The sequence below is a fragment of the Salvelinus alpinus genome, chromosome 27 (genome assembly GCF_045679555.1).
Source record: "Salvelinus alpinus chromosome 27, SLU_Salpinus.1, whole genome shotgun sequence".
Taxonomy (NCBI): domain Eukaryota; kingdom Metazoa; phylum Chordata; class Actinopteri; order Salmoniformes; family Salmonidae; genus Salvelinus; species Salvelinus alpinus.
Genome location: NC_092112.1, coordinates 25,381,896 through 25,401,227, shown reverse-complemented (window position 1 = coordinate 25,401,227; position 19,332 = coordinate 25,381,896). Strand labels below are relative to the sequence as shown.

The 19,332-nt window shown below is 43.1% G+C and overlaps 1 protein-coding gene across 24 annotated transcripts in view; it reads left to right on the top strand.

Annotated features, from left to right (window-relative positions):
- LOC139556243 (receptor-type tyrosine-protein phosphatase kappa-like) overlaps positions 1-19,332 on the top strand; it is a 181,807-nt gene that overhangs the window by 64,915 nt on the left and 97,560 nt on the right. For all 24 annotated transcript variants that reach the window (XM_071369913.1, XM_071369917.1, XM_071369914.1 and 21 more), the window contains 2 exons: positions 12,610-12,691; positions 15,480-15,595. In XM_071369913.1, the coding sequence (XP_071226014.1) occupies positions 12,610-12,691; positions 15,480-15,595 (198 nt within the window). The remainder of the gene's footprint in view (positions 1-12,609; positions 12,692-15,479; positions 15,596-19,332) is intronic.

Genomic DNA, 19,332 nt, shown 5'->3' with positions numbered 1-19,332 from the left:
TAAAAATCGTCTGTCCTTGGTTGCAACACTCACTACCGAGTTCCAAACTGCCTTTGGAAGCAACGTCAGCACAATAATTGTTCGGAAACCTTCATGAAATAGGTTTCCATAGCCGAGCAGCCACAAACAAGCCTAAAATCACCATACACTATGCCAAGTGTCGGCTGGAGTGGTGTAAAGCTCACCGCCATTGGATCTGGAGCAGTGGAAACGTGTTCTCTGGAGTGATGAATCACGCTTCACCATCTGGCAGTCCGACAGACAAATCTGGGTTTAGCGGATGCCAGGAGAACGCTACCTGCCCCAATGCATAGTGCCAACTGTAAAGTTTGGTGGAGGAGGAATAATGGACTGGGGCTGTTTTTCATGTTTCAGGCCCCTTAGTTCCAGTGAAGGGAAATCTTAATGTTACAGCATACAGTGACATTCTAGATGATTCTGTGCTTCCAACTTTGTGACAACAGTTTGGGGAGGGCCCTTTCCCGTTTTAGCATGATAATGCCCCCGTGCACAAAGCAAGGTCCATACAGAAAGGATTTGTCAAGATCGTTTTGGAAGAACTTGACTGGCCTTCACAGAACACTGACCTCAACCCCCTCGAACACCTTTTGGCATGAATTGGAACCGACTGCGAGCCATGTCTAATTGCCCAATATCTGTGCCCGACCTCACTAATGCTATTTGTTGCTGAATGGAAGCAAGTCCCCACAGCAATGTTCCAAAAGAGTGGAGGCTGTTATAGCAGGAAAGGGGGGACCAACTCCTAATAATGCCCATGATTTTGGAATGAGATCCTCGCATCTCAGTGCTAGAGGCGTCACTACAGACACCCTGGTTCGAGTCCAGGCTGTATCACAACCGGCCATGATTGCCCATTGGGCGGCGCACAATTGGCCCAGCGTCGTCCGGGTTTGGCCGGGGTAGGCCGCCATTGTAAATTAGAATTTATTCTTAACGGACTTGCCTAGTTAAATAATGGTTACATTTAAGATTTTTTTATATGTTTGACGAGCAGGTGTCCACATACTTTTGGTAGGGTATATACAGTATATATGTCATAGGCTACAGTAGGCTACTAAATAAAATGTCCAGTGGCACACTGACTCACCTAATGATGAGGAAGCCATAGGCTACTCACGGTGATGGCCGATGTGCTTGTCGTGGCAATAGACTCTCAATATGAGCTACTTTGAAAAACAGTGCTGCAGTTATCAAAACAATTGTGGTTGTTGATTCTTTTTTCTTCTTTGATTTGTTTTTCAGACACATTAGTCTTCTCTTTTCAGCAGTAGGCTTTTGCTTCCAAACTGTATGTTTTTCCTGCGATTTTTATTTTGAAATCTGCAAAACCAACAGCTGCAACCAACCATAGAAATATAATCCATCTATGGCAGTTCCCATTCAAGTCAGGACTGGCATCCATTGCTAGTCTATTTAACCAGGGTAAGAAGTTACAATACCCTTCTATGGATTATATGTCTATGGCCACAACACAACATGTTGTATATTTGACTCGCATGCTGCTCAAACTGCAGCCTTCCCGGCTGTAGGCATACTGGTAACTGTCAAAATAAAGGAAACACTTAAGTAAACAAGAGATACAAAGTATATATTATGGTGTGGGGTGCATTTTCCTGGCATGGTTTAAGTCCACATGTAGAATCTATGCCAAGGCACATTCAAGCTGTTCTGGCAACTCATGGTTGCCCAACAATCAATCAATTTATTTAAATGTTTTATTTAACCTTTTTTTAACTATGCAAGTCAGTTAAGAATTTGTTCTTATTTTACAATGACAGCCTGCCCCGGCCAAACCCTACCCTAACCCGGGCGACGCTGGGCCAATTGTGCGCCGCCCTATGGGACTCCTGATCATGGCCTGTTGTGATACAGCCCGGGATCGAACCAGCTTCTGTAGTAACGCCTCTAGCACTGAGATGCAGTGCTAGAGGCATTTATTTATAAAGCCCTTTTTACATCGGTAGATGTCACAAAGTGCTGTACAGAAGCATGGTGGCTAGGAAAAACTCCCTAAAAAGGCAGGAACCTAGGAAGAAACCTAGAGAAGAACCAGGCTCTGAGGGGAGGCCAGTCCTCTTCTGGCTGTACCGGGTGGAGATAGTACATGGCCAATAAGGCCAGATTGTTCTTCAAGATGTTCATAGGTGACCAGCAGGGTCATTCAGAGGTCGAGACAGCAGGTGCGGTAGAGAGAGAGAGAATAGCTGGTCCGGGACAAGGTAGCACGTCCGGTGAACAGGTCAGGGTTCCATATGCCGAAGGCAGAACAGTTGAAACTGGAGTAGCAGCACGACCAGGTGAACTGGGGACAGCCAGGAGTCATCAGGCCAGGCAGACACTTTTTTTAGACACTTTGTTGGTGTTTCCTTTATTTTGCAGATACCCGCATGTGCTTGTGATACCTTAATCAACAGTTTAAAAAAATAAATAAACTATAGATCCTCTGTGAATACATTATGCTCTCTGGTGTATTTTGAACGTTGAGAGCGGGCTCCTGTGGTTGGATAAAAAATTATAATGTTTAAAAAATACTATTTCAGGTTTTTTTGCCCTCTTTGGCACAAGCCCGACTCACACAATTGACCAGTCAGATTTATTATTATTATTAATTCACAAATTAACATTAATGAACATTATTCACATAGAATATTGCATTCTATTATACACCCTATCATAATCAAAAATTATATTTAAAAAATAAGTAATGTATGAATGTATTATCAGTTCATATATCTACTTAATTGTATATCCTAACAAATTGAAGAGTGATTGACAATAAATAATTGCATTCAAATTAAAATGTTGATGCATTATAATGAGTTAATTACCTGAATGCATCTTTATTGCCTAGGTGTTAACAAAATATTCATACAAATATGATTAGGCCTCTCATAGACTAGGCCTTGTAGAAAGAGGGTCAATCAAGTTAGGTCTGCCAAATGAATGTAACATTGGAAGAAAATACATAAATCCAGCCACAGAGTATAACCTCTAATCATAAAAAAAGTTTTTTAAACATGCACAATTAGAAACTTCAATCTATATAGAGAAAGCGTGACTAAATTCAAGCCCAGTAACTTCGCTCACCACATCCACCTTGTCTCGTATGGCTGCCACGAAAAGCTGCTGATCTGCACGAAGGGTGTGCGTGCCACTGGCGATGTACCTTGCTGGACATGTTAGCTGTTCTCGGCGGCTAATCATCACTTCAAACGCATTCCTTCGCGGTGTTATCGGTTGGTCTACTACTACTGGTAGTACCGTTAAAATGTAAGTTATGAATCGCAAATCACCATACAGCTGACACACTTGATTTCATTTGGAGTTCAATTTGGTTGTCCAAAATACTATCAGCTTGCCCTGCTCTTTGCCGATGAATGCCCTGATCTCTGGCCAGTCAATTGGTTGAATTACATTGTTGTTTCGTCTATTAATCGCTTCTAATAGATCTGAAAATGATGCAATAACCATAAATTTAACCGAATGTTTGTTTATAATGAGGTACGTCCCACGTTTAACCTGGACACATAAATAGTAGGAATTTGCGCTGGCTACAGCCATGACAGCATGAGAGAAATGAAACATCTGCACGTCGCCTGCAGGTGCAAGCCTGTGTGTTTCACTGTCTAATCTTCTGTGGTTAACCCGTCTGGATTACTGCAACTCGCTGTTGGCTGGGCTCCCTGCCTGTGCCATTAAACCCCTACAACTCATCCAGAACGCCGCAGCCCGTCTGGTGTTCAACTTTCCCAAGTTCTCTCACGTCACCCCGCTCCTCCGCTCTCTCCACTGGCTTCCAGTTGAAGCTCGCATCCGCTAGAAGACCATGGTGCTTGCCTACGGAGCTGTGAGGGGAACGGCACCTCCGTACCTTCAGGCTCTGATCAGGCCCTACACCCAAACAAGGGCACTGCGTTCATCCACCTCTGGCCTGCTCGCCTCCCTACCTCTGAGGAAGTACAGTTCCCGCTCAGCCCAGTCAAAACTGTTCGCTGCTCTGGCACCCCAATGGTGGAACAAACTCCCTCACGACGCCAGGTCAGCGGAGTCAATCACCACCTTCCGGAGACACCTGAAACCCCACCTCTTTAAGGAATACCTAGGATAGGATAAAGTAATCCTTCTAACCCCCCCCCCTTAAAAGAGTTAGATGCACTATTGTAAAGTGGTTGTTCCACTGGATATCATAAGGTGAATGCACCAATTTGTAAGTCGCTCTGGATAAGAGCGTCTGCTAAATGACTTAAATGTTAAATGTTAATCTGAGGCTTGAACATGATCTGAGGCTGTTTGGTCTCTTGGGTATCAACTTGGGAGAGCGGACAGTGTATTATAAACAAAAAGCCTCATATATTGGCCCAATATATGAGGCTGATTTTTATGTTTTCGGTGTGTGGAGAAAAGTGAGGCGGGGCATCGGATAAACAGTAATTCAACTTTGTCCGGCCTAACTAGGATTAAAGTGTCAGATGGTAAACAGTAGCAGCAGCGTATGTGATGATTACAGCTACAAATGTTGTTTACGAAGCGTGTGACAAATATAATTTGATTTGATTTGAGTTTGCTGTGTATTTCACATTTCAGAGACCTTTCATTTTGTCTGTATTGACTTATTGTGTGGAGACATTTTGGGATAATTGAACTTTATCACAGGGTTGCTGAGTAAACTCCTTAGTTCCTCAAATCAAAATGGGATGAACAAATGTAATCCACCAATTTGCATATATCCACTCTGAGTGTTTTTATTCCGTTGGCTGTCATCCTGTGTTGTGAATATGTCACCGTCTTCTCCCCACCTGGAGGGGTTCAGAGATAGTTATTTTCAAAGAGCTGTCAGGGGGCTGATGCTGTGAGGAGAGCTCACTGGTTTATGGCAGGGTGATATAAGGGCTAGCCTGTTGCAGCTAGCTCGGTTAAGATAATTGCTCCAGCGCAGGGTGTCACAACAGAGTTTTTTTGTTTGTTCTCAACTTCCATTTTCAATGATGTCCAGCCTCTTCTCTTTACTGTGACAACTGAAAATTGCAATCGGTAGTTTGGAAATGGCTACTCTATCACCTTGTACCCCAAAGACTAATAGGTGTTGTTGTTCATCTATGTTGTAAGACCAGGCTCTAATAAGATCATGGTATTGAGTGAAAAATCTGCTAACCGAGTACAGTACATCTGCCCATTTTCACTAGTTGTGGAAAGTAGATACATAGAAGGGGGGGGTCATGGCAGATTCCCATGGCTGCACTGACTGTACTTAGATCCACTGCTTCCTTCAAAAGTTGTACCATAATCCTCACATTGGAATTATCGCAAGTGCTGGTTTAAGATTTGTTTAGCCAATATCGTATGCATTAAGAGGGAGATCACTTAAAAGGATATGTATCTCAGCTAAAAGCTAAATACCATCATTAAGCTAGAGCAGGGATGGGCAACTTTGATGGGGGTGGGGGCCACAAAATACTCATCATGGGTGGGGGGGCGCAGTGGCTCGCCAGTCTGCCGCAGTGGCTCGCGGGTCTGTGTCCCCACATCCATACCAAGATGTAGTCAGAGCCCGCCCTAGCGCTAAGCAAAATGTTGTTTCCCCCACCTTGCAAGCAAAACATTCTAGCGGCCATTGTCTTGACAGAGGAGAGAAAAAAATAGACGTTTTAGTATTAATTTCTTGCAATTCTATACCGAACAAAAATATAAACTCAACATGTAAAATGATGGTCCCATGTTTTATGAGTTGAAATATAACATCCCCGACATACACACAAAAATCATATGCAGAAATATATATATTCTATGCAGAAATTTGTTTACATCCCTGTAAGTGAACGTTTTTCCTTTGCCAAGATAATCCATCCACTTGACTGGTGTGGCATATCGAGAAGCTGATTTGAACATCATGATCATTACACAGGTGCACCTTTTGCTGGGGACAGTAAAATGTGCAGTTTTGTCACACAACACAGTGCCACAGAGTTTTGAAGGAGCGTGCAATTGGCATGCTAACTGCAGGATTGTCCGCCAGAGCTGTTGCAAGGGAATTTAATGTTCATTTCTCTACCATAAGCCACCACAACGTCATTTTATTTAGAGAATTTGGCAGTATGTCCAACTGGTCTCACAACCGCAGACAACGTGTAACCACGCCAGTCCAGGACCTTCAAATCCGGCTTCTTCACATTCGGGATCATCTGAGGGGGAGGGTTGGTGTGCTGAGGAGTATTTATGTCAAATTTCAAATCAAATTTATTTATATAGCCCTTCTTACATCAGCTGATATCTCAAAGTGCTGTACAGAAATCCAGCCTAAAACCCCAAACAGCAAGCAATGCAGGTGTAGAAGCACGGTGGCTCGGAAAAACTCCCTAGAAAGGCCAAAACCTAGGAAGAAACCCAGAGGAACCAGGTTATGAGGGGTGGCCAGTCCTCTTCTGGCTGTGATTATAACAGAACATGGCCAAGATGTTCAAATGTTCATAAATGACCAGCATGGTCAAATAATAATAATCACAGTAGTTGTCGAGGGTGCAACAAGTCAGAACCTCAGGAGTAAATGTCAGTTGGCTTTTCATAGCCGATCATTGAGAGTATCTCTACCGCTCCTGCTGTCTCTAGAGAGTTGAAAACAGCAGGTCTGGGACAGGTAGCACGTCCGGTGAACAGGTCAGTGTTCCATAGCCGCAGGCAGAACAGTTGAAACTGGAGCAGCAGCACGGCCAGGTGGACTGGGGACAGCAAGGAGTCATCATGCCAGGTAGTCCTGAGGCATGGTCCTAGGGCTCAGGTCCTCCGGGAGAGAGAAAGAAGGGAAGAGAGAATTAGAGAGAGCATACTTAAATTCACACAGGACACCGGATAAGCAGGAGAAATACTCCAGATATAACAGACTGACCCTAGCCCCCTGACACAAACTACTGCAGCATAAATACTGGAGGCTGAGGCAGGAGGGGTCAGGAGACACTGTGGCCCCATCCGATGATACCCCCGGACAGGGCCAAACAGGCAGGATATAACCCCACCCACTTTGCCAAAGCACAGCCCCCACACCACTAGAGGGATATCATCAACCACCAACTTACCATCCTGAGACAAGGCCGAGTATAGCCCACAAAGATCTCCGCCACGGCACAACCCAAGGGGAGGCGCCAACCCAACCCAAACAGGAAGATCACGTCAGCAACTCAGCCCACTCAAGTGACGCACCCCTCCTAGGGACGGCATGGAAGAGCACCAGTAAGCCAGTGACTCAGCCCCTGTAATAGGGTTAGAGGCAGAGAATCCCAGTGGAGAGAGGGGAACCGGCCAGGCAGAGACAGCAAGGGCGGTTCGATGCTCCAGAGCCTTTCCGTTCACCTTCACACTCCTGGGCCAGACTACACTCAATCATATGCCCTACTGAAGAGATGAGTCTTCAGTAAAGACTTAAAGGTTGAGACCGAGTCTGCGTCTCTCACATGGGTAGGCAGACCATTCCATAAAAATGGAGCTCCATAGGAGAAAGCCCTGCCTCCAGCTGTTTGCTTAGAAATTCTAGGGACAATTAGGAGGCCTGTGTCTTGTGACTGTAGCGTACGTGTAGGTATGTACGGCAGGACCAAATCGGAAAGATAGGTAGGAGCAAGCCCATGTAATGCTTTGTAGGTTAGCAGTAAAACCTTGAAATCAGCCCTTGCCTTAACAGGAAGCCAGTGTAGGGAGGCTAGCACTGGAGTAATATGATCAAATTTTGGGGTTCTAGTCAGGATTCTAGCAGCCGTATTTAGCACTAACTGAAGTTTATTTAGTGCCTTATCCGGGTAGCAGGAAAGTAGAGCATTGCAGTAGTCTAACCTTGATGTAACAAAAGCATGGATTAATTTTTCTGCATCATTCTTGGACAAAAAGTTTCAGATTTTTGCAATGTTACGTAGATGGGAAAAAAGCTGTACATGAAACAGTCTTGATATGTTCGTCAAAAGAGAGATCAGGGTCCAGAGTGACGCCGAGGTCCTTCACAGTTTTATTTGAGACGACTGTACAACCATCAAGATTAATTGTCAGATTCAACAGAAGATGTCTTTGTTTCTTGGGACCTAGAACAAGCATCTCTGTTTTGTCCGAGTTTAAAAGTAGAAAGTTTGCAACCATCCACTTCCTTATGTCTGAAACACAGGCTGTGAGGGCAATTTTGGGGCTTCACCATATTTCATTGAAATGTACAGCTGTGTGTCATCCGCATAGCAGTGAAAGATAACTTTATGTTTTCGAATGACATCCCCAAGAGGTAAAATATATAGTGAAAACAATAGTGGTCCTAAAACGGAACCTTGAGGAACACTAAAATTTACAGTTGATTTGGCAGAGGACAAACCATTCACAGAGACAAACTGATATCTTTCCGACAGGTAAGATCTAAACCAGGCCAGAACTTGTCCGTGTAGACCCATTTGGATTTCCAATCTCTCCAAAAGAATGTGGTGATTGATGGTATCAAAAGCAGCACTAAGGTCGAGGAGCACGAGGACAGATGCAGAGCCTCGGTCTGACGCCATTAAAAGGTCATTTACCACCTTCACAAATGCAGTCTCGGTGCTATGATCGGGTCTAGACTGAAGCATTTCGTATACATTGTTTGTCTTCAGGAAGGCAGTGATTTGCTGCGCAACAGCTTTTTCTAAATTTTTTGAGAGGAATGGAAGATTCGATATAGGCCAATTTTTTGTTTTTTATATTTTCTGGGTCAAGGTTTGGCTTTTTCAAGAGAGGCTTTATTACTGCCACTTTTAGTGAGTTTGGTACACATCCAGTGGATAGAGAGCCGTTTATTATGTTCAACATAGGAGGGCCAAGCACAGGAAGCAGCTCTTTCAGTAGTTTAGTTGGAATAGGGTCCAGTATGCAGCTTGAAGGTTTAGAAGCCATGATTATTTTCATCATTGTGTCAAGAGATATAGTACTAAAACACTTGAGTGTCTCTCTTGATCCTAGGTCCTGGCAGAGTTGTGCAGACTCAGGACAACTGAGCTTTGGAGGAATACGCAGATTTAAAGAGAAGTCCATAATTTGCTTTCTAATGATCATGATCTTTTCCTCAAAGAAGTTCATGAATTTATTACTGCTGAAGTGAAAGCCATCCTCTCTTGGGGAATGCTGCTTTTTAGTTAGCTTCGCGACAGTATCAAAAATACATTTTGGATTGTTCTTGTTTTCCTCAATTAGGTTGGAAAAATAGGATGATCGAGCAGCAGTGAGGGCTCTTGGATACTGCACGGTACTGTCTTTCCAAGCTAGTCGGAAGACTTCCAGTTTGGTGTGGCGCCATTTCCGTTCCAATTTTCTGGAAGCTTGCTTCAGAGCTCGGGTATTTTCTGTATACCGGAGAGCTAGTTTCTTATGACAAATGTTTTTAGTTTTTAGGGGTGCAACTGCATCTAGGGTATTGCGCAAGGTTAAATTTAGTTCCTCGGTTAGGTGGTTAACTGATTTTTGTCCTCTGACAGGAGGCCTGTAAACAGTAGCTATAAAAAGTGATTGAGTAGGCTGCATAGATTTCATGACAAGAAGCTCAAAAGACGAAAACATCATCTTATTTTTGGTAAATTGAAATTTGCTATCGTGTTAGCAACACCTCCGCCTTTTGCGGGATGCACGGGGGATATGGTCACTAGTGTAACCAGGGCATGAGGCCTCATTTAACACAGTAAATTCATCAGGCTTAAACCATGAATTTAGAATTATGTCTCTAATAAAGCCCTTTTGTGGGGAAAAAGTCATTCTGATTCACTGTGTCTGGCTCCCTAGTTGGTGGGCCTATGCCCTCCCAGGCCCACCCATGGCTGCGCCCCTGCTCAGTCATGTGAAATCCATAGGCTAGGGCCTAATGAATTTATTTACATTTACTTATTTCCTTACATGAACTGTAACTCAGTAAAATTGTTGCATGTTGCGTTTATATGTTTTGTTCAGTACCTTCTACCTTCTTAACAGCACTATCAACAAGGTAGGTTCTACGGGCTCTAGTTCTGTCACACCTACTGTTGGTGGTCAGGTGCCACAAAGAGGGACTTTTGCAATTGGTTCAAAAGAGAGCAGCACGGGTAGCCCTTGGATGTACACAGAGAGCAAACATTGATAATATGCATGTCAATCTCTCCTGGTTCAAAGTGTAGGAGAGATTGACTTCATCACTACTTGTATTTGTGAGAGGTATTGACATGTTGAAAGCACCGAGCTGTTTATTTAATCGACTAGCACCCATGCATACCCCACAAGACATACCACCAGAGGTCTCTTCACAGTCCCCATGTCCAGAACAGACTATGGGAGGTGCACAGTACTACATAGAGCCATGACTACATGGAACTCTATTCCACATCAGGTAACTGATTTAAGCAGTAGAATGAAATTTTAAAAAGTGATAAAAATTCACCTTATGGAACAGCGGTGACTGTGAAGCAACACAAACAGGCACAAACCCATGCATACACACATGATAACATATGCACTCTACGCACACGTACACATGGATTTTGTGTTGTAGATATGTGGTAGTGGAGTAGGGGACTGAGGGCACACACTTAAGTGTGTTGTGAAATCTGTTATGAATGTATTGTCATGTTTTTTAAATTGCATACCTACCTTAATTTTGCCAGACCCCCGGAAGATTAGCTGCTGCTTTGGCAGCTAATGGGGAACCATAATACACACAAATCAAATACAAATGGGGCCCCCCCGTCAGTAATTCGACCATGATTACTACAAGTTTAGATAGCTGGCCGCTAGACTAACTTATCAACCTACATTTTTTTGCTGACATGGGCTAATTGAGTGACTGTCAGTGACTGACATAAGAGTAAAACTACTGATGCAAAACCACATTTCAAAATTGCACCTTGTGTATTCTACTATTCTTGCTCTGCTGTCTTGACATCTAAGTCAAGCAGGCAGGTCCTACAGGCCCTAGTTTTGTCGCATCTGGACTACTGCCCAGTTATGTGGTCAGGTTCGGCAAAGAAGGACATATGCAAATTGCAGTTGTCCCAGGACAGAGCAGCACGTATTGCACTTTGATGTACACAGAGGACGAATGTCAATGAAATTCATGCTTATCTTTCCTGGCTCAAAATTTAGGAGAGATTGACTGCATCACTATTGGTCTAAGGTATCACTAAGGTACCGAACTGTGTTCAAGCAGTTGGCACACAGTTCAGACATTCATCGGTATCACACAAGACATGCAACCAGAGGTCTTTTCACAGTCCCCTTGTCCAGAACAGAGGCTGGGAAACAAACGGTATTAAATAGAGCCATGACTAAATGGAACCCCCTGCCATCGCAGGTAACTCAAGCTAGCAATAAAACCAGATTAAAAAAACAGAAAAAAGAACAACACAACGGGGACTGTGTTTTACTTTGCATTATGTATTGTATTATGTATGTGATACGACTGTGATGTGTGGTTGTCTCGCCTGGCTATCTTAAGATGAATACACTAGTTGTGGGTCACTCTGGATGAGGAGCGTCTGCTGAATGGCTAAATTGTAATGTAAATGTAGTGCTACAGTGTATGTATGTATATTTATATATATTATGTATTTTATTTGTTGTGTTGTTTCCTTTTTGACCCCAGGAAGAGTAGCCGCTGCCTCGGCACAAGCTAATTGGGGATCCTAATAAATACTAAATACTATAACAGTATGTTGAGCCTTTTTTGGGGGGTGGGGTGGGGAATTCACCCGCAGGCTTACAAAAAGGGCGTCACATGGCTGCCAGTTGCCCATCCTTCAGCTAGAGCTAGGCTGCAGCTGGCAGCCTTACAACTATTATTGTAAATGTTTATTCTGTCTCTTTTCTTGCTGAAAGTCATGCTTAGACATTTAGGGGATCAGGATTCTGCTGTAAATTGTACTTTAGATCTCACAATAGATTTAGTACATTGTGAATTCTAAGAAAGATGAATTTAAGGTTGTGTTCTGTGAAAAACAAAGTGCACAATGTTGAAGGGTTATTTTCTATAATCAGCTTCAAGTGGAGGCAAAACCTTTTGAATTGACCATTTATAGAAATGTACATCTGTTCTCGTTGGCCCTCCAACACTTAGGCATACTTATGTGTCCAGAATAGAACAACACCATGTGAGCCAGTTTGATATATCCTAAGTGCAGATAAGGGTGACGGACTCTGTCTTTTTCTTTTGTAAAAGCTGGGTACATTCCAACAAATAACCACCTTTTTGGTGAGTGGGCCGCAGAGGCCCATCCATCAATTTGTATTGTGGGAGCAGCATTTGAAAACTGCCATGCATGTAAGACATTGCCTGCTAGCCCTCACACAAAGGTATACACGTTAAACTCGGGTTTACATTGTGTGTCAACCTATTAAGGCTGAACCATATGTTCTGCCCACACAACTGGTCCTTTTTTCCCATCTGTGTGCAAGACTGATTTCAGTTTACGATCACATCCCACGTCACCATAAAGTGCCCACAGCGGATGTACCAAACAGCTTCTTGTCGGAACCTACAAGTGTCCTGGACAGAATGATGGAGCATTGGGGATCAATCTGTGAAAACTTGATGGAAATAAATGTTGTTAACATCCTCTCTCTCTCTCTTTCTGACAGGTCATATTTGAGGCGGAGGTCTCGGACGGGAAGACCGGCTTCATTGCGATTGATGACATCCAGGTTTTGAGCTATCCATGTGGTAAGTCATTACACAGGCAGTAATTACCAGACACTCCTGCATTGCTGCTGATGGGTTTTTTGTTGCTCCGCAAATGAAGATAAGAAGGTGACCTTCTGGTAGAGGGGAAGGATGAGGTGAGCAAGGTTTGCTGCTGGAAGATAATAAAGTGGGCTGACCTGCATTTGAAAACATCAGTGTCGGCGCAGGAGGGAATAAATAAATATACTAATAAATGAATCTTCCGTGTAATAAAGGATAATTGTGCTCTCTCAGCATGGCTTTATGGGTTGTAATAGCTGGCTTCCACCCACTTCAGCACAATGAGGTACTTGAACGTTAACCTTAAAAAATCCCTGGCTTCCTGATAACCTGACCATTAAATATATTTGTGGATTTCTCAATTTTCATCCAGAGACCATTTTACAAAGACACAGTTAAGCATGTTTCCGACAGTTTCTGCAGATGCCAAGAATCTGAGACGCCATTAGAAAGAATAGACTTTCCATTATTGAATCTTTAATTTTAAACAAAGAAGTGTGTGTGTGTGTGTGTGTGTGTATGTCCACAGTTGTTTGCTTTGTATTCACACTCTTACACGTCGATGGGGTCCAACCTGAACGTTGAGATATTTGGATTTTACAATTCCCTCAGTTCTATAGTCTATCCAGGATGATAAAATAATTAACATTAAAGAATGTAAAGATATCCCAATTAGGAGCACCAGCAACCACAGGGGTAGTGATTTCACCTTCACTGAGGAGAGCTCCTAACTAGGACTGTAATCCTTTTGAACAGTGTAACAAACCTTTATAAAACTAACCACCATGGTTAGTTGTGACAGTTAATTCTAAATGGTGGGTAAAATGGCTGGTTTAGGTACCCTACACCCTTTGAGGACTAGACTGGTGCAGTCCAGTGTGTCCAGTCATGCATCCTGTGCTGCTACCTCCTCCTAGGTTGCATCCCAAATGGCACCCTATTCCCTACATAGTGCACTACTTTTGGCCAGAGCCCTTTAGTGCACTATGAAGGGAATAGCATGCCATTTTGGACACAGCCCCAGCCTCCACAGTAACAGCATTCATTTAAATTGACAGCTGCATCCAGAGAAATTATCTGAGCAGTGAGCAGTACTGAGCACTAGCCACCCCTCATTTGGCAGCGGGGTAAGTGGATTGACTCAGGGGACTGGTACGTCCCAGGCTAATTTGGAGATAATCTGCTAATGGCGTCACTCCAGAGGGTCATTTCTGTTGGATTTAACAATAATAATGAAATAATAATTACCCTTCCCTCTCCATCATTCAACCATTTACTACTTTGGAGTGTTTAGTGAGTGCTATAGTAAAGCAATCATAGTCCTAGTAAGTGCATGGTTGCTCTTCAGTAACAAATGCTCTTGATTGGGACCAACAGGGGATAATCAGCAAATGCCATTTTCTTTTGCACCATGGCCTCTTCCTGATCCCTGTCTCAAGAGAAGCCTGCAGCTCTTCAGCAGCACTGACGCTAGGATGGATCTCTAACGAAGCTCTGTGTGAAATTAGTGTGTGCTGAACCACCCAGCTTCTATCCACCCATTGCACTGATGATAATGAACTAGCTAAGCACTCACCCAAGCTGACAAACCATTGGACACAGTAATTTACAGTCTCTATTTTAGCAATAGTCCCTAGAGTCAAATGAGTTAAATCACTATTTTGGGGTCTTTTTCTAAGGTCCTATCACTAGTCCATTGGATTTTCTCCTCTTTTCTTCTCTCTCCACAATGGCCTCGATCTCACACTGTAGTGCTCTCGCAGTCTACAATGCTGTCTCTTTGTATGTATGGTATGTGCATAAAATATGCCTAATCAGTTTTTCCTCCAGAGTATAAAGGGAAATTTGGAGGATTACCCTCCGGCTGTGACTTGAATTCACTGCTTGATTATAGAATACAATTAAATTCAGAATCACTCCAAAACACTAATAAAAAATACAAGAACAACTACAGGCACTGAGTTTTCCTTCTCAAAGTCAAATCGAAGAAAGATAATTCATTTTAAATGCAGCAATTTTAAACTTGAACATGTCTTTCTAGTTGCAGAGAGAAAAACGTGGTGTCTCTATACATTGATAAAGTCATAGTTAATGTATTCAAAGTATGAATAGCCAAGCCATCGTTTGGCTCGTTAGGTAATCTGTAACGAGGATCCCTGGACATTAACAACAGTGTGAAGCCAGACAACCGTTTTGGTCCTGTTGTGTTCAGACAGAGTTTAGCGCTGTTTCGTAAACGTTCCTCCTAGTTACGTGTGCTCAATTACTGCTGGCACCGCTCCAGACTACCACGCAGCATCTGGGCTGCCAACCTTCCAAATCACCATGAATAATTTAGCTGTCCAGATCAAAACTCTGCTTGTTAATATTCTTTCTTCCAAAAAAGACTCCATCCTTCTCCTCATGTTAGTTTAATGTTGTTGTTGGGTCTTTTATTTCCATAGGTTACCTACCACATAGGTTTCCTTTTATTTTTCCTGTTGTACCACAGCCCTCTTAGAACACTAGTATCTTTTGATTTGAGGTGCAAGTGTGTATTGTAATAATCCAGGCTGTTCACAGCAGTGGTGTATGTTTATTGAAAGTGTTTACCAGTAGCCACTTCACCCACTCAGCTCTGGCTGTGTTTGTGTGACAGATGAGGTAGTTATTAGGACATGCCGTCTGACATGGCGAGGAAAGGGGGGTGCTGGGAAACCGCAGGGCTGCATTGATCATGTCGTGTGCGCTGTGTTTATGACTGCTGTAATTGTTTTCTTCCCCGTAGATAAATCGCCTCACTTCCTGCGCCTGGGAGATGTGGAAGTCAACGCCGGGCAGAACGCCACCTTCCAGTGCATCGCCACCGGCCGGGATACCGTGAACAACAGGCTGTGGCTGCAGGTATGGACTGGGATTGGGAGCAGGGCTAGCCACTGAACAAATCAAATCCAATTTTAATAGTCACGTGCCAAATACAACAGGTGTAGACCTTACAGTGAAATGCTTACTTACGAGTCCCTGACCAACAATGCAGTTAAAAAAAAAAAATACAGATAAGAATAATAGTTTAAAGTAACAAGTAATTAAAGAGCAGCAGTGAAATAACAATAGCGAGACTATATACAGGGGGGTACCAATACAGAGTCAATGTGCTGGGGCACCGGTTATTTGAGGTAGTATGTACAGTGGGGAGAACAAGTATTTGATACACTGCCGATTTTGCAGGTTTTCCTACTTACAAAGCATGTAGAGGTCTGTAATTTTTATCATAGGTACACTTCAACTATGAGAGACGGAATCTAAAACAAAAATCCAGAAAATCACATTGTATGATTTTTAAGTAATTAATTTGCATTTTATTGCATGACATAAGTATTTGATACATCAGAAAAGCAGAACTTAATATTTGGTACAGAAACCTTTGTTTGCAATTACAGAGATCATACGTTTCCTGTAGTTCTTGACTAGGTTTGCACACACTGCAGCAGGGATTTTGGCCCACTCCTCCCTACAGATCTTCTCCAGATCCTTCAGGTTTCGGGGCTGTCGCTGGGCAATACGGACTTTCAGCTCCCTCCAAAGATTTTCTATTGGGTTCAGGTCTGGAGACTGGCTAGGCCACTCCAGGACCTTGAGATGCTTCTTACGGAGCCACTCCTTAGTTGCCATGGCTGTGTGCTTCGTGTCGTTGTCATGCTGGAAGACCCAGCCACGACCCATCTTCAATGCTCTTACTGAGGGAAGGAGGTTGTTGGCCAAGATCTCGCGATACATGGCCCCATCCATCCTCCCCTCAATACGGTGCAGTCGTCCTGTCCCCTTTGCAGAAAAGCATCCCCAAAGAATGATGTTTCCACCTCCATGCTTCACGGTTGGGATGGTGTTCTTGGGGTTGTACTCATACTTCTTCTTCCTCCAAACACGGCGAGTGGAGTTAGACCAAAAAGCTCTATTTTTGTCTCATCAGACCACATGACCTTCTCCCATTCCTCCTCTGGATCATCCAGATGGTCATTGGCAAACTTCAGACAGGCCTGGACATGCACTGGCTTAAGCAGGGGGACCTTGCGTGCGCTGCAGGATTTTAATCCATGACGGCGTAGTGTGTTACTAATGGTTTTCTTTGAGACTGTGGTCCCAGCTCTCTTCAGGTCATTGACCAGGTCCTGCCGTGTAGTTCTGGGCTGATCCCTCACCTTCCTCATGATCATTGATGCCCCACGAGGTGAAATCTTGCATGGAGCCCCAGACCGAGGGTGATTGACCGTCATCTTGAACTTCTTCCATTTTCTAATAATTGCGCCAACAGTTGTTTCCTTCTCACCAAGCTGCTTGCCTATTGTCCTGTAGCCCATCCCAGCCTTGTGCAGGTCTACAATTTTATCCCTGATGTCCTTACACAGCTCTCTGGTCTTGGCCATTGTGGAGAGGTTGGAATCTGTTTGATTGTGTGTGGACAGGTGTCTTTTATACAGGTAACGAGTTCAAACAGGTGCAGTTAATACAGGTAATGAGTGGAGAACAGGAGGGCTTCTTAAAGAAAAACTAACAGGTCTGTGAGAGCCGGAATTCTTACTGGTTGGTAGGTGATCAAATACTTATGTCATGCAATAAAATGCAAATTAATTATTTAAAAATCATACAATGTGATTTTCTGGATTTTTGTTTTAGATTCCATCTCTCACAGTTGAAGTGTACCTATGATAAAAATTACAGACCTCTACATGCTTTGTAAGTAGGAAAACCTGCAAAATCGGCAGTGTATCAAATACTTGTTCTCCCCACTGTATATGTAGGTAGAGTTATTAACTTCTTACGGCTGAGATCCCGTTAACGGGATCGACTTGACAACAGCCAGTGAAAGTGCAGGGCGCCAAATTCAAACAACAGAAATCTCATAATTAAAATTCCTCAAACATACAAGTATTTTACACCATTTTAAAGATAAACTTGTTGTTAATCCCACCACAGTGTCCGATTTCAAAAAGGTTTTACGACGAAAGCACACCATCTGATTATGTTAGGTCAGTACCTAGTCACAGAAAAACACAGCCATTTTTCCAGCCAAAGAGAGGAGTCACAAAAAGCAGAAATAGAGATAAAATGAATCACTAACCTTTGATGATCTTCATCAGATGACACTCATAGGACATCATGTTACACAATACATGTATGTTTTGTTCGATAAAGTTCATATTTATATCCATAAATCTTAGCTTACATTGGCGCGTTATGTTTAGTAATGTTTTGCCTCCAAAACATCCGGTGATTTTGCAGAGCCACATCAATTTACAGAAATACTCATAATAAACATTAATAAAAGAGCCAAGTGTTTTACATGGAACTTTAGATAAACTTCTCCTTAATGCAACCGTTGTGTCAGATTTAAAAAAAACTTTACGGAAAAAGCACACCATGCAATAATCTGAGTACAGCGCTCAGAGACCAAAACAAGCCATACAGATACCAGATGCCATGTTGTGGAGTCAACAGAAGTCAGAGATAGCATTATAAATATTAACTTACCTTTGATGATCTTCATCAGAATGCACTCCCAGGAATCCCAGTTCCACAATAAATGTTTGTTTTGTTCGATAACGTCCATAATTTATGTCCAAATACCTCCTTTTTGTTCGCGCGTTTAGTTCCAAAATCCAAATTGATGACGCGCAGGCCAGACAAAGTCAAAAAATTCCATTACAGTTCGTAGAAACATGTCAAACGGTGTATAGAATCAATCTTTAGGGTGTTTTTAACAAATCTTCAATAATGTTTCAACCGGAGAATTCCTTTGTCTGTAGAAATGCGATGGAACGCAGCTAACTCTCACGGGGGCGCGCCTGAGTGAGCTCGTGGCACTTTGCCAGACCCCTGACTCAATCAGCTCCCATTCCCCCCTCCTTCACAGTAGAAGCCTCAAACAAGGTTCTAAAGACTGTTGACATCTATTGGAAGCCCTAGGAAGTGCAATATGACCCCATAGACACTGTGTATTGGATAGGCAAACCTACAAACCTCAGATTTCCCACTTCCTGGTTGGATTTTTTCTCAGATTTCTGCCTGCAATATGAGCTCTGTTATACTCACAGACATCATTCAAACAGTTTTAGAAACTTCAGAGTATTTTCTATCCAAATCTACCAATGATATGCATATCTTAGCTTCTGAGACTGAGTAGCAGGCAGTTTACTCTGGGCACCTTATTCATCCAAGCTACTCAATACTGCCCCCAGCCATAAGAAGTTAGTGACTAGCCTGGGTAACCATTTGGTTACCAGATGTTCAGGAGTCTTATGGCTTGGGGCTAGAAGCTGTTTAGAAGCCTTTAAGACCTAGACTTGGTCCTACCGGTACCGCTTGCCGTGCGGTAGCAGAGAGAACAGTCTATGACTAGGGTGGCTGGAGTCTTTGACAATTTTTAGGGCCTTCCTCTGTCACCGCCTGGATGGCAGAGGTCCTGGATGGCAGGAAGCTTGGCCCCAGTGATGTACTGGGCCGTTCGCTCTACCCTCTGTTAGAGGTCGAACAATTATGATTTTTCAACGCCGATACCGATTATTGGAGGACCAAAAAAAGCCGATACCGATTAATCGGCCGAATTTATTTTTTATATACATATATTTGTAATAATGACAATT